The sequence below is a fragment of the Bombina bombina genome, chromosome 3, assembly GCF_027579735.1.
Source record: "Bombina bombina isolate aBomBom1 chromosome 3, aBomBom1.pri, whole genome shotgun sequence".
Taxonomy (NCBI): Eukaryota; Metazoa; Chordata; class Amphibia; order Anura; family Bombinatoridae; genus Bombina; species Bombina bombina.
The window spans coordinates 718,910,731-718,924,802 of record NC_069501.1 but is presented as its reverse complement, the minus strand read 5'-3'; the positions used below and the strand labels follow the sequence as shown (position 1 = coordinate 718,924,802).

The 14,072-nt window shown below is 34.3% G+C and overlaps 1 protein-coding gene across 1 annotated transcript in view; it reads right to left on the bottom strand.

Annotated features, from left to right (window-relative positions):
- MYH15 (myosin heavy chain 15) overlaps positions 1–13,377 on the bottom strand; it is a 205,456-nt gene extending 192,079 nt beyond the window's left edge. Inside the window, 9 exon segments of the mRNA XM_053707537.1 lie at positions 406–419; positions 1,130–1,139; positions 8,309–8,405; positions 8,825–8,852; positions 9,415–9,571; positions 10,528–10,702; positions 11,829–11,910; positions 11,913–11,930; positions 13,287–13,377. Coding sequence (XP_053563512.1) covers positions 406–419; positions 1,130–1,139; positions 8,309–8,405; positions 8,825–8,852; positions 9,415–9,571; positions 10,528–10,702; positions 11,829–11,910; positions 11,913–11,930; positions 13,287–13,377 — 672 coding nt within the window.
- Between the last annotated feature and the right edge of the window lie 695 nt (positions 13,378–14,072).

Genomic DNA, 14,072 nt, shown 5'->3' with positions numbered 1-14,072 from the left:
GCTATAACACAGGCAATGAGAGTATAAGAATGAGAAAATAAAATAACCAAGCTAGCTATAGAAAGCACATTCCTGATGAAGACAGGGTGAAGATAATTTAAATGCATGTATATCCCCTTCTACATAATAAACAGTTATTTCATCAACCTGAGTTGAAACAACAATCTCCTCCACACCAAAAAAACAAAAAACACAAAAACAACTGGTTGCTGAGAATTCCTCTGATTAAAACCCTGATGAATTTTGAGTCATTTCTGAACAACCATATTCAGATGGAAAATGTAACGTGCCTCAAGCTGAGAATTCTAATGAACATAGAGATGTAACTTACAGTTTCATCAATGTTTGTATATAAAGCAAATCTGATTATCATGTTAAGAAGGAATAAGCCAAGTGACTACTTACCCCAGTCTTCGTAGCTGGTTGCTGAAAGCAAAAGATAAATAATATTACAGTGGTTTTCATATTAACGAAAAAACATAATTTATGTAAGAACTTACCTGATAAATTAATTTCTTTCATATTAGCAAGAGTCCATGAGCTAGTGACGTATGGGATATACATTCCTACCAGGAGTGGCAAAGTTTCCCAAACCTCAAAATGCCTACAAATGCACCCCCTCACCACACCCACAATTCAGTTTAACGAATAGCCAAGAAGTGGGGTGATAAGAAAGGAGCGAAAGCATCAAAATAAGGAATTGGAATAACTGTGCTTTATACAAAAAAAATCATAACCACCACAAAAAAGGGTGGGTCTCATGGACTCTTGCTAATATGAAAGAAATGAATTTATCAGGTAAGTTCTTACATAAATTATGTTTTCTTTCATGTAATTAGCAAGAGTCCATGAGCTAGTGACGTATGGGATAAAAAATACCCAAGATGTGGAACTTCCACGCAAGAGTCACTAGAGAGGGAGGGATAAAATAAAGACAGCCAATTCTGCTGAAAAATAATAATCCACAACCCAAAACAAAAGTTTTAATCTTAATAATGAAAAACACTGAAATTATAAGCAGAAGAATCAAACTGAAACAGCTGCCTGAAGTACTTTTCTACCAAAAACTGCTTCAGAAGAAGAAAACACATCAAAATGGTAGAATTTAGTAAAAGTATGCAAAGAAGACCAAGTTGCTGCTTTGCAAATCTGATCAACAGAAGCTTCATTCCTAAACGCCCAGGAAGTAGAAACTGACCTAGTAGAATGAGCCGTAATTCTTTGAGGCGGGGATTTACCCAACTCCACATAAGCATGATGAATTAAAGACTTTAACCACGACGCCAAAGAAATGGCGGAGGCCTTCTGACCTTTTCTGGACCCAGAAAAGATAACAAATAGACTAGAAGTCTTTCTAAAATCTTTAGTAGCTTCAACATAATATTTCAAAGCTCTTACTACATCCAAAGAATGTAAAGATCTCTCCTTTGAATTCGTAGGATTAGGACACAATGAAGGAACAACAATTTCTCTACTAATGTTAGAATTCACAACCTTAGGTAAAAATTTAAATGAAGTCCGCAACACTGCCTTATCCTGATGAAAAATCAGAAAAGGAGATTCACACAAGAAAGAGCAGATAACTCAGAAACTCTTCTAGCAGAAGAGATGGCCAAAAGGAACAGAACTTTCCAAGAAAGTAATTTAATGTCCAGAGAATGCATAGGTTCAAACGGAGGGGCTTGTAAAGCCCTCAGAACCAAATTAAGACTCCAAGGAGGAGAGATTGATTTAATGACAGGTTTGATACGAACCAAAGCCTGTACAAAACAATGAATATCAGGAAGATTAGCAATCTTTCTGTGAAAAAGAACAGTTAGAGCAGAGATTTGTCCTTTCAAGGAACTTGCAGACAAACCTTTATCCAAACCATCCTGAAGAAACTGTAAAATTCTAGGAATTCTAAAAGAATGCCAAGAGAATTTATGAGAAGAACACCAAGAAATGTATTAATTACTGAGTCAGAGAAACCTCTATGACTAAGAATCAAGCGTTCAATTTCCATACCTTGAAATTTAATGATTTGAGATCCTGATGGAAAAAAGGGCCTTGAGATAGAAGGTCTGGTCTTAACGGAAGAGTCCAAGGTTGGCAACTGGCCATCCGAATGAGATCCGCATACCAAAACCTGTGAGGCCATGCTGGAGCCACCAGCAGTACAAACGAACGTTCCATTAGAATTTTGGAAATCACTTTTGGAAGAAGAACTAGAGGCGGAAAGATATAGGCAGGATGATAATTCAAGGAAGCGACAACGCGTCCACTGCCTCCGCCTGAGGATCCCTGGATCTGGACAGATACCTGGGAAGTTTCTTGTTTAGATGAGAGGCCATCAGATCTATTTCTGGAAGTCCCCAGATTTGAACAATCTGAAGAAATACCTCTGGGTGAAGGGACCATTCGCCCGGATGTAACGCCTGGCGACTGAGATAATCCGCTTCCCAATTGTCTACACCTGGGATGTGAACCGCAGAGATTAGACAGGAGCTGGATTCTGCCCATACAAGTATCCGAGATACTTCTTTCATAGCCTGAGGACTGTGAGTCCCACCCTGATGATTGACATATGCCACGGTTGTGACATTGTCTGAAAACAAATAAACGATTCTCTCTTCAGAAGAGGCCAGAACTGAAGAGCTATGAAAATCGCATGGAGTTCCAAAATGTTGATTGGTAATCTCGCCTCCTGAGATTCCCAAACCCCCTGCGCTGTCAGAGATCCCCATACAGCTCCCCAACCTGACAGACTCGCATCTGTTGAGATCACAGTCCAGGTTGGACGAACAAAAGAAGCCCCTTGGACTAAACGATGGTGATCTATCCACCACGTCAGAGAGTGTCGTACATTGGGATTTAAGGATATTAATTGTGATATCTTTGTATAATCCCTGCACCATTGGTTCAGCATACAAAGGTGAAAAGGTCGCATGTGAAAATGAGCAAAGGGGATCTCGTCCGATGCAGCAGTCATGAGACCTAGAATTTCCATGCATAAAGCTACCGAAGGGAATGATTGAAACTGAAGGTTTCGACAGGCTGAAACCAATTTCAGACGTCTCTTTCCTGTGAGAGACAAGGTCATGGACACTGAATCTATTTGAAAACCCAAAAAGGTTACCTTTGTCTGAGGAATCAACGAACTCTTTGGTAAATTGATCCTCCAACCATGTCTTTGAAGAAACGACACAAGTTGATTCGTATGAGATTCTGCAGAATGTGAAGACTGAGCAAGTACCAAGATATCGTCCAAATAAGAAATACCGCAATACCCTGTTCTCTGATTACAGAGAGAAGGGCACTGAGAACCTTTGAAAAGATCCTTGGAGCTGTTGCTAAGCCAAACGGAAGGGCCACAAACTGGTAATGCTTGTCTAGAAAAGAGAATCTCAGAAACTGAAAGTGATCTGGATGAATCGGAATATGAAGATATGCATCCTGTATATCTATTGTGGACATATAATGCCCTTGCTGAACAAAAGGCAGAATAGTCCTTATAGTTACCATTTTGAATGTTGGTATCCTTACATAACGATTCAATATCTTTAAGTCCAGAACTGGTCTGAAGGAATTCTCCTTCTTTGGTACAATGAAAAGATTTGAGTAAAACCCCAGACCCTGTTCCAGAACTGGAACTGGCACAATTACTCCAGCCAACTCGAGATCTGAAACACATTTCAGAAATGCCTGAGCCTTCACTGGATTTATTGGAATGCGAGAGAGAAAAAATCTCTTCGCAGGCGGCCTTACCTTGAAACCTATTCTGTACCCTTGTGAAACAATGCTCTGAATCCAAAGACTGTGAATCGAATTGATCCAAATGTCTTTGAAAAATCGTAACCTGCCCCCTACCAGCTGTGCTGGAATGAGGGCCGCACCTTCATGTGGACTTGGGAGCTGGTTTTGACTTTCTAAAAGGCTTAGATTTATTCCAGATTGGAGAAGGTTTCCAAACAGAAACCGTTCCTTTAGGGGAAGGGTCAGGCTTCTGTTCCTTATTCTGATGAAAGGAACGAAAACGATTAGCAGCCCTATATTTACCTTTAGATTTTTGTCCTGAGGCAAAAAAGTTCCTTTCCCCCCGGTAACAGTTTACATAATAGAATCCAACTGGGAACCAAATAATTTATTACCTTGGAAAGAAAGAGAAAGCAAAGTTGACTTAGAAGACATATCTGCATTCCAAGTTTTAAGCCATAAAGCTCTTCTAGCTAAAATAGCTAAAGACATATACCTGACATCAACTCTAATGATATCAAAGATGGCATCACAAATAAAGTTATTAGCATGTTGAAGAAGTTTAACAATGCTATGAGCATTATGGTCTGATACTTGTTGTGCTAAAGCCTCCAACCAAAAAGTGGAAGCGGCAGCAACATCAGCCAAAGAAATAGCAGGCCTAAGAAGATTACCTGAACATAAATAAGCTTTCCTTAGAAAGGATTCAATCTTCCTATCTAAAGGATCCTTAAAGGAAGTACTATCTGCTGTAGGAATAGTAGTACGTTTAGCAAGAGTAGAGATAGCCCCATCAACTTTAGGGATTTTGTCCCAAAACTCTAATCTGTCAGATGGCACAGGATACAATTTCTTAAACCTTTGAGAAGGAGTAAATGAAGTACCCAGATTATTCCATTCCCTAGAAATTACTTCAGAAATAGAATCAGGGACAGGAAAAACTTCTGGAATAACTATAGGAGGTTTAAAAACCGAATTTAAACGCTTAGTAGATTTAGTATCAAGAGGACTAGAATCCTCCATCTCTAATGCGATTAAAACTTCTTTAAGTAAAGAGTGAATAAATTCCATTTTAAATAAATATGAAGATTTATCAGTGTCAATATCTGAGACAGAATCCTCTGAACCAGAAATATCCTCATCAGAAACAGACAAATCAGAATGATGAGGGTCATTTAAAAAATCATCTGAAAAATGAGAAGTCTTAAAAGACCTTTTACGTTTACTGGAAGGAGGAATAACAGACATAGCCTTCCTAATAGATTTAGAAACAAATTATTTTATATTAACAGGAACATCCTGAGTATTAGATGTTGAAGGAACAGCAACAGGTAATGGTATATTACTAATGGAAATACTATCTGCATTAGCAAGCTTAACATGAGATTCATCACAAACTACAGCTGGAGGAACAGTTACCACAAGTTTACAGCAAATACACTTAACTTTGGTAGAACCAGCATCAGGCAGCGTCTTTCCAGAAGTAGATTCTGATCCAGGGTCAATGCGAGACATCTTGCAATATGTAAAAGAAAAAACAACATATAAAGCAAAATTTATCAAATTCCTTAAATGACAGTTTCAGGAATGGGAAAAAAATGCCAATGAACAAGCCTCTAGCAACCAGAAGCAATGAAAAATGAGACTGAAATAATGTGAAAAAAAGGTGGAGACAAGAATGACGCCCACATTTTTTAGCGCCAAAAAAGACGCCCACATTATTGGCGCCTTAAAATTTCTGGCGCCAAGAATGACGCCACATCCGGTGATGCCGACATTTTTGGCGCAAAACGTCAAAAAAATGACACAAACACGAACAACTTCCGGCGTCAAGTTTGACGCCGGAAATGACAAACAGAATTTTTTGCGCCAAAAAAGTCTGCGCCAAGAATGACGCAATAAATTGAAGCATTTTCAGCCCCCGCGAGCCTAACAGCCCACAGGGAAAAAAGTCAATTGAACAATTTTTAAGGTAAGAAAAAAATGATTATTCATATGCATTATCCCAAATAATGAAACTGACTGTCTGAAATAAGGAATATTGATCATCCTGAATCATGGCAAATATAAGTTTAAAGACATATATTTAGAACTTTATAAATAAAGTGCCCAACCATAGCTTAGAGTGTCACAAAAAAATAAGACTTACTTACCCCAGTACACTCATCTACATATAGTAGATAGCCAAACCAGTACTAAAACAAGAATCAGTAGAGGTAATGGTACATAACAGTATATCGTCGATCTGAAAAGGGAGGTAAGAGATGAATCTCTACGACCGATAACAGAGAACCTATGAAATAGATCCTGTAGAAGGAGACCATTGAATTCAAATAGGCAATACTCTCTTCACATCCCTCTGACATTCACTGCACACTGAGAGGAAAACCGGGCTCCAGCCTGCTGCGAAGCGCATATCAACGCAGAATCTAGCACAAACTTACTTCACCACCTCCACGGGAGGCAAAGTTTGTAAAAGCTGAATTGTGGGTGTGGTGAGGGGTGTATTTGTAGGCATTTTGAGGTTTGGGAAACTTTGCCCCTCCTGGTAGGAATGTATATCCCATACGTCACTAGCTCATGGACTCTTGCTAATTACATGAAAGAAATATATACCTGCAAACCCATAAAGTCTATTTGCAAATAAACTCAGATTTTCAATTTTATTTTCATTGTTAAAAAGTCATATATTATGTTCTTGTCCCCTTTAAATCACAGATTATCAGTTTAAAGTACTTCAGCAAAATAGAGTATACTGTGAGCTGTTTCATGTTGTTTAAACGCTCTAATATACAATATTACATTTTTCTTTCGTTTATGGTATAATAGGTAAAGAATCAGTATTGAATCAATTTTAGAACATCATAACCATTGACTTAGAAGTTAAATATAACTATAGTATTAAGATGTTAATAAATTTAAGTCCCGTGTAAACATATAATACAACATACACATTAAACATAATCTACCTGATGTTAGTAATCCAATTGGTGTTTTTAAACAACACCCAGATAAAAAAATTAGGGAGAGCTAAGTTTAAGGAAACTTCAATAAAGCAGTATTTACTTCCAATTATAAAATTGGAAGATACTGACTGCAAAAAAAAATCTTCATTTTCACTAGGCCAGTGACTCTCAAGCAGCGTATGGTAGTAAATCAGAGCCCACAATTGAGGATAACTGAGGATAACACATAATTAGATTTATTATAGTTAATGGTATCTTTCCTTAAATGCAAACTATTAATATTGACATTTTTATTACCGTTACCAATATTGTCTAACAGTGGAACCCATACTTTAGTAAAACAGGGATTCTGTCAGTTTGTCAGTGTGATCTGCTGGTCAATGTGGTAAGTATAAGATAACCTGAGCTTGCACACAAAACTGATCTTGTCTTAACACAGTAATATTTTTAGTTTTGTGCTTAGTACCCCTTTTAACTTGTGGTCACTGTAGTGTTGCAAAATATACTTGTGCAAAAAGTTTATGCTATCACTTAGAGGGACATAGGAAATCACCCAATAGTCTTGCGATTTGCTGGTCAGCACTTAGGGATCTTTCAGTAGAGTTCTATCTACTTTTAGATACAACTGGTCTATGCATTTATCTTGGTCAATTTTTTTTTTAAATTTCCTTTATTGTAAAAAGATATTGCAGCCACATATCGAATACATTTGTATTATATTTCATTTATATATCTCACACAATAATGTAAGATAAAAAAGGAAAAACAAACATCAACAAGTAAAAAATAATAAATAAAAAAAAACAGAAGTTAGATCAGTATTTAGTTATCTCCCATAATAAATTTAATCACATTTTTATCAAGATCCTTAAAAAGCTGGGATTGATCCAACAATCTAACAAAGGGTTTCCATTTTTCTTTAAACATTTATTACTTCCTACTTTATTATAATATAGATCGGATCTCTTCAGAATCAATTGATGGGTCAGATTTAAGATGTTTTATAGTAGGGGCTTTATTGCCTATCCATAATTTAAAAATGCTTTTTCTTGCCAATATTATTGTAGTAATGATTAAGCTATTTAAATTCATTCCATATTGCATTTTATCCAGAAAAACTATATTCAAACAATCTAACACAATCTTTGGATTACAAATTGTAGATAAAAAATCTTAGCCCAAAATTGATAGATCTTAGGACAGGCCCAGATATAATGGAGAAAATCTGGATCTATTATTGAACACTTAGGGCAACACTTGGGGATCTATCAGTAGAGTTCTATCTACTTTTAGATACAACTGGTCTATGCATTTATCTCGGTCAATTTTAAATCCTTATATAACCACAAATTGAGCCCTTGGGGTTTTACATGAATTCCAATAACACACTGAGGGTGTCCCCAAGTTAAACAATTAAACACATATATAAATTTAAAACGTGTGAACCACTGTACTAGCATGAAATTCTTCATAGGTGAGGTTCACATGTTTCCAAATTCAAGCTGGCACTACACAGAATTATCATTTGATCTTGAAAACAGCTTGGCTTCTACATGAAACTTGATTTCTAGTTATCAAACACTGCAGCGCAAATACAATATACTTACATTCTTTTTCCCAGTATGATCACCAACAGCAGCAACAGTGGCAAAGTACTGAATAACACGTTTCGTGTTCACAGTCTTGCCAGCTCCAGATTCACCACTGTGAATATATAGCATTGTATTACATATGGTAAGTATATATTGCAAAAAGTATACAGTGGTTTTATAGCACTTTGCAGTTTTGAGAATATTAAAATCATACCCTCATGGTTCTTTATCAATAATAAAATTACAAAAAATATATAGAACATTAATTGTAAATCTCTAATAGTTTTATAATGACAGCTTTTTATTGAAACATGTAGTCAACCTAAGAATGATAGGTTGGTTCAAAATATATAAGGTATAAAGTATTTATGACGATTAAACTAAAGGGATCCTTTTATTAAAGGGACATGAAACCCAAAACGTTTCTTTCATGATTCAGATAAAAAAAAAAATTCTAATACACCACAGAAAAAAACAACTGTTAAACCAAAACTCAATAAAATAGCATTTTTTCATTCAACTCCTACTTACGTGATCAACATTGATTGATTTTCCCGATCTAAAAAATAAAAATGTAATATGAAATTAAATAGAATGAATTATACAATGGCCTAATAAATTCTCAGCTTTAAGATGCACGTGAATTTTGTTGTATATTATCTTGCAATTTGACTATAGTTTGCAAAATCTTGAGTTCAGCTTATTATATGCAATATTTAGATTGTTAAAAGGCAAAGGCCCAGGTTGGGGCCGAAACGTTGGAAAATAAATGTTGAAAAACCTATGAAAAAGAGAGAAGAGTCTTTCTTGTATACCTATATACTGCATATAAATATATATATATATATATATACATATATATATATATATATATATATATATATCATTTTTTGCAGCCGTTCAAAAAATATGTTGTACTTTTGAAAATGGATCTGAGCTAATACCGTTTTGTTTGTGTATATATATATATATATATATATATATATATATATATATATATGTATATATATATATATATATATATATACACATACACACACACACCATAAAAAAATTATTATAGAAAAAAATATTAACCCCCTCATAAAAGCTGTAAATGTTTAAATTGATGGTTCACTTACTGCGTAACATGTCATGATAAGCATTATCAGCAATGGAGAAGATATGAGGAGGTGCTTCTGAACGCCTTTTGCCCCTATAGGCAGAGACTACTTCAGGTTTATAAACTGGAAGCCATTTATATGGATTCAAAGTCACGCAAAAGAGGCCTGAGTACGTCTGAAATCAATAGAATGAAAACAGAGTTAGCTCATCTCTACACTAAGATATAAACAGGACATTACCACACATACCAAAAAAACACGTTTTCTTCATGGCTTGCACATTAACCTAGATCATGCAATACTTTTATTGAATTCTGCTATGAGCCAGAGGTCATGAAGAATTGTTAATGGTCTCAGATTATATACAATTTAGGGCCTTGTTCCATAAAAAAAAACAAAAAAAACAAACAAAAACAAAAAACAGTTCCTGCTCATCCAAAAAAGTGCTTTATAATATTCTTTATAAATCAGATATATACCAGATGCATTTCTCTCTAGACACTCCACCCATGGCCTTGATTTAAGGAATGTTCTAGGAATCCCTGATCTTAGAAATTTAAGAAGATTTCCCAACTATAGTTCTTATATGTGCGCCATTGGCTTAATCTTATACTGCTGGAGAGGATAAAAGCTTTTACCATCAGTAATATATGAAATAATAACTCGAGAGGCAAATAAAATATCACCTGCGTATGAAATCTCAGAGTTCATTTATGTACAGTTATTATACTCAATCGAGGGCAGTGCATATGGTCACACTATATGCATTAATTCTATAATAGGCTCTCAGGAACCCTGCTCTGTACAACTAACAAAGGTCAAGTAAGTCTTAGATGTTCTTGATGGTGAGAGTAGCACTCCTACAAGATTAGATTTGTGCTCACTTTAAATGTTGTTGCATTAAATCAAAATGTAACTTTCATGTTTTAGATACAGTGTGCAATTTTAAACAATTTTCCTATTTCATGAAAGTTTCATTTTATGTTGTCCCTTTAAGCAAATTAGACTTGTATTCCCTACATGTTAAAAGGCTTATGTCTATACCTGAATACTCTCAGCTGTATTGTTGGGCTCAATAGATATAAAGCCTATTTGGTCGACAACATAAATGAAACTGTGCTGATCACTTACATAGATCATCCAGTTGGAATAGCGTTTACGTAGATTAGACAACACAGATGCCTCATTCAAATGTGTTAACATGGCCATATCTTCAATCATGTCAAACTTTGGAGGGTTCATCGGCTGGGCATCATCCTCCTTTACGACAACCGTCTTAACACAAAGAAAAATATTATTCAGTATTCTTTTTTATGTAAATGTGCGTCAAAGCAATCCATATATATTTTTTTTTTCAACTTTACAGTGTGTGCACATGCGTGTGTAGGCAGGAAAAACTAATGATTTCAAGTATAAAAATAATGAAACTAATCATTTGTCATACAGTTGAACAATAATCAAAACATTTATTTGTAGAACATACAAGATCACTGTTGGTTAAATGCAAATATTGAAAAGTACTCTTGTAATCAAATCTGAACATAAAAAATATAGATGCTAGAACAATTTTGTCAATATTTTCTTGTAGTTGGACAACCTCGATGTGTCCTGAGTAAGCATCACACAGGGCCCCTTATATTTGTGATTTACATAATTATAAACATCAGATTTGGCTTTCAGAATAGGTTTATTTTCAACAAAATAGGACTTGCTAAAATAGATTAAAGATTTTTTTCTTTTAAACATGAAAAGATAGTTTTACAAAGTATTAGCTTTATAATATTACAAATAATAAAAACTTCTGTAACTAACTTTTACTACATTAGGAAACACTATTTCTTATATTACAGTATACTTGGAATTTGTGCTATAATCCCTAATTGCAAAACTGAGTTACATTCCTATTTCTATCTTCTAATATATGGGGTGCATTAAAATATTCAGATTCCCTTCCGTATAATTTAGCACATATTTTTACTTTAGTTCACTGCTCTATATGTATCCACTATTTAAAGGGATACTAAACAAAAAAAATGTCTTTCATGATTCAGATAGAGCAATGCAATTTTAAGAAACTTTCTAGTTTACTCCTATTATCAATTTTTCTTTGTTCACTTGCTATCATTTAAAAAGCAGGAATGTAAAAGCATAGAAGCAGGCCCATTTTGGTTCACAACCTGGGTTATGCTTGCTTATTGGTGGCTAAATGTCCGCCACCAATAAGCAAGCTCTATCCATGGTGCTGAACCTAAAATGGGCCGGCTCCCTATGTTTTAAATTCCTGTTATTTTAATAAAGATAGCAAAAGAAAGAAAAAAAATTGATAATAGGAGTAAATTAGAACGTTTCTTAAAATTGCATGCTCTATCTGAATCATGAAAGAAAAAAATTGTGTTTAGTGTCCCTTTAAGTTGTTGCCAGATCGATGTTACCTTTCACCTGCAGTCTCAACAGTGACTTTGCCACCAGCAGACTCTTTGATTTCGGCTTCCACATAAGCTTCCTTCTCATCTGAATCCAACATTTCTTCTTTCCTTATAGTAAAATGTGTATACATTATTTTAGAACATTAGCAATTCTAGTATTTTAGGGATACATTTAAATACAACATTGGATATAGGGAAAAGTTAACATTTGTTTGAAAAAAACAAAAAATTCCAAACATAAATGTTAGTTAGAAAAAACCCACCAGGGTTCAGCATTCTTTATGTGTATAACTGAATGTGATAATACATTCTCATAGCTTAATTGACAACCTAAGCTTCAATTCATTGTGGCATTCAAACACAAATTGCATTTAGCATAGAGTAGTTGTTTGAACATAATCACAACTGGACATGAGAATTATTTGGTTGAATTCGGGCAACTAACACAACAATAACTTTGCATTTTGTTATGAAAAAAAGAACCAAAATAAAATATAAAAATGTTCCGTAATCAATATCTGAACTATTTTTATTATAAAGAGCAGCAATTTCAAAGCTTAATAAATAAAACTGGAAAAAAAAATAATATCTAGGTCTGAGTTTAAAAACAAATCAAATACACATATACTATATTAGATGGGCTGACCTTAAAGGGACACTGAACCCAATTTTTTATTTTGTGAGTCAGATAGAACATTCAATTTTAAGCAACTTTCTAATTTACTACTATTATTATTTTTTCTTCGTTCTTTTGCTATCTTAATTGAAAAAGAAGGAATCTAAACTTTTTTCTTAGTTCAGCACTCTGGACAGCACTTTTTTATTGGTGGATGAATTTATCCACCAATCAGCAAGGACAACCCAGGTTGTTCACCAAAATGGGCCGGCATCTAAACTTACATTTTTGCATTTCAAATAAAGATACCAAGAGAATAAAGAAAATTTGATAATAGGAGTAAATTAGAAAGTTGCTTAAAATTTCATGCTCTATCTAAATCATGCAAGAACAAATTTGGGTTCAGTGTCCCTTTAAGAACAGCATATTTTAACGCCAGTCCTTAAGGTACACCAACAGGTGAGATTTTCATGATATCTGAACTAGAGCACAGGTGAAATAAATCAGTAACCATGGTTATTAACCTACTGTCACCCATCAGCTAATTATTTTACCATGAACTTCTGGCCTGTTGGTGCACTCTGTGGAATGAAGTTGAACCCGCCACACAATGCTTTAGAACATGTAGCAATGCAAAATAATTATTACAAGCAATATATCAGTATTATTTCTTTCAATGTATCAAACCCTTCTTATACAAAGGTTTGTAATAAAACCAAAACAACCCCAAAACAAAACATAAATGTCAGTATTGTATCCCTGAAAAATTTGAGCCAAGATCACTTTCTCCAATTGCTTGTGTAAAACTGTAGACACAAACAAAATAAATACATATATAAAATCCTTACCATCAAAGGCCACTGTCTGTCGCAACATCAACTCCTTATCACTTTTTCTAAGGAAGGGAGCTGCCTCCCCGAAATCCGACATGTCCATCATATTGACAAATTAAGAAGATACAAAAAATCCACAACTAAGAAAAAATATGACCAAAAGCATGAGATGGTTACTTAAGTAAAACTATTACCATTTTCTTCTTGCATTTCTTCTTTAAATTATAAAAAGACAATTCATTATTTTGAGATATATTTGTGTTTTAACTTTTAATGTGTCACACTCACAATAAACTTGTAGCTATATTTGGAATATTACTATACAAATAAGTGTACAAATTGAAGGGACATAATATTTCATTATCCATTAACATATTTTTTAATATATTTAGAGAAGTATACATTCCCAACATAAATTAATATAAGGTAATTAAATATTATTTAACATGACAAAAACTAATTAGCTATATTATTTTAAACATAAGTACTATTTGGGCAAGAAATATACAAATAGAAATTGAAATATAAATGAATACTTATATCTTAAATTCAAAATGTATTTGTGAAAGTATTTAAGTGAGAAAGTTTAAGGAAATAGATTAAGAATATAGATTGATACATACCCTGTAAAGATGTTGATTTCAGTTGCAAGTGCCTGATGATTCTGTCCTTTTATAGTAGGGCTTCAAGGTCCACTTAAAAAAAATCTGAATATCTTTTCCTTTGATTCCATGTTAGTCTATTGGTTCATGCAATCAGGGACATTATGCATGAGATTTTGGGGAGGTGGTTAATGTTTCT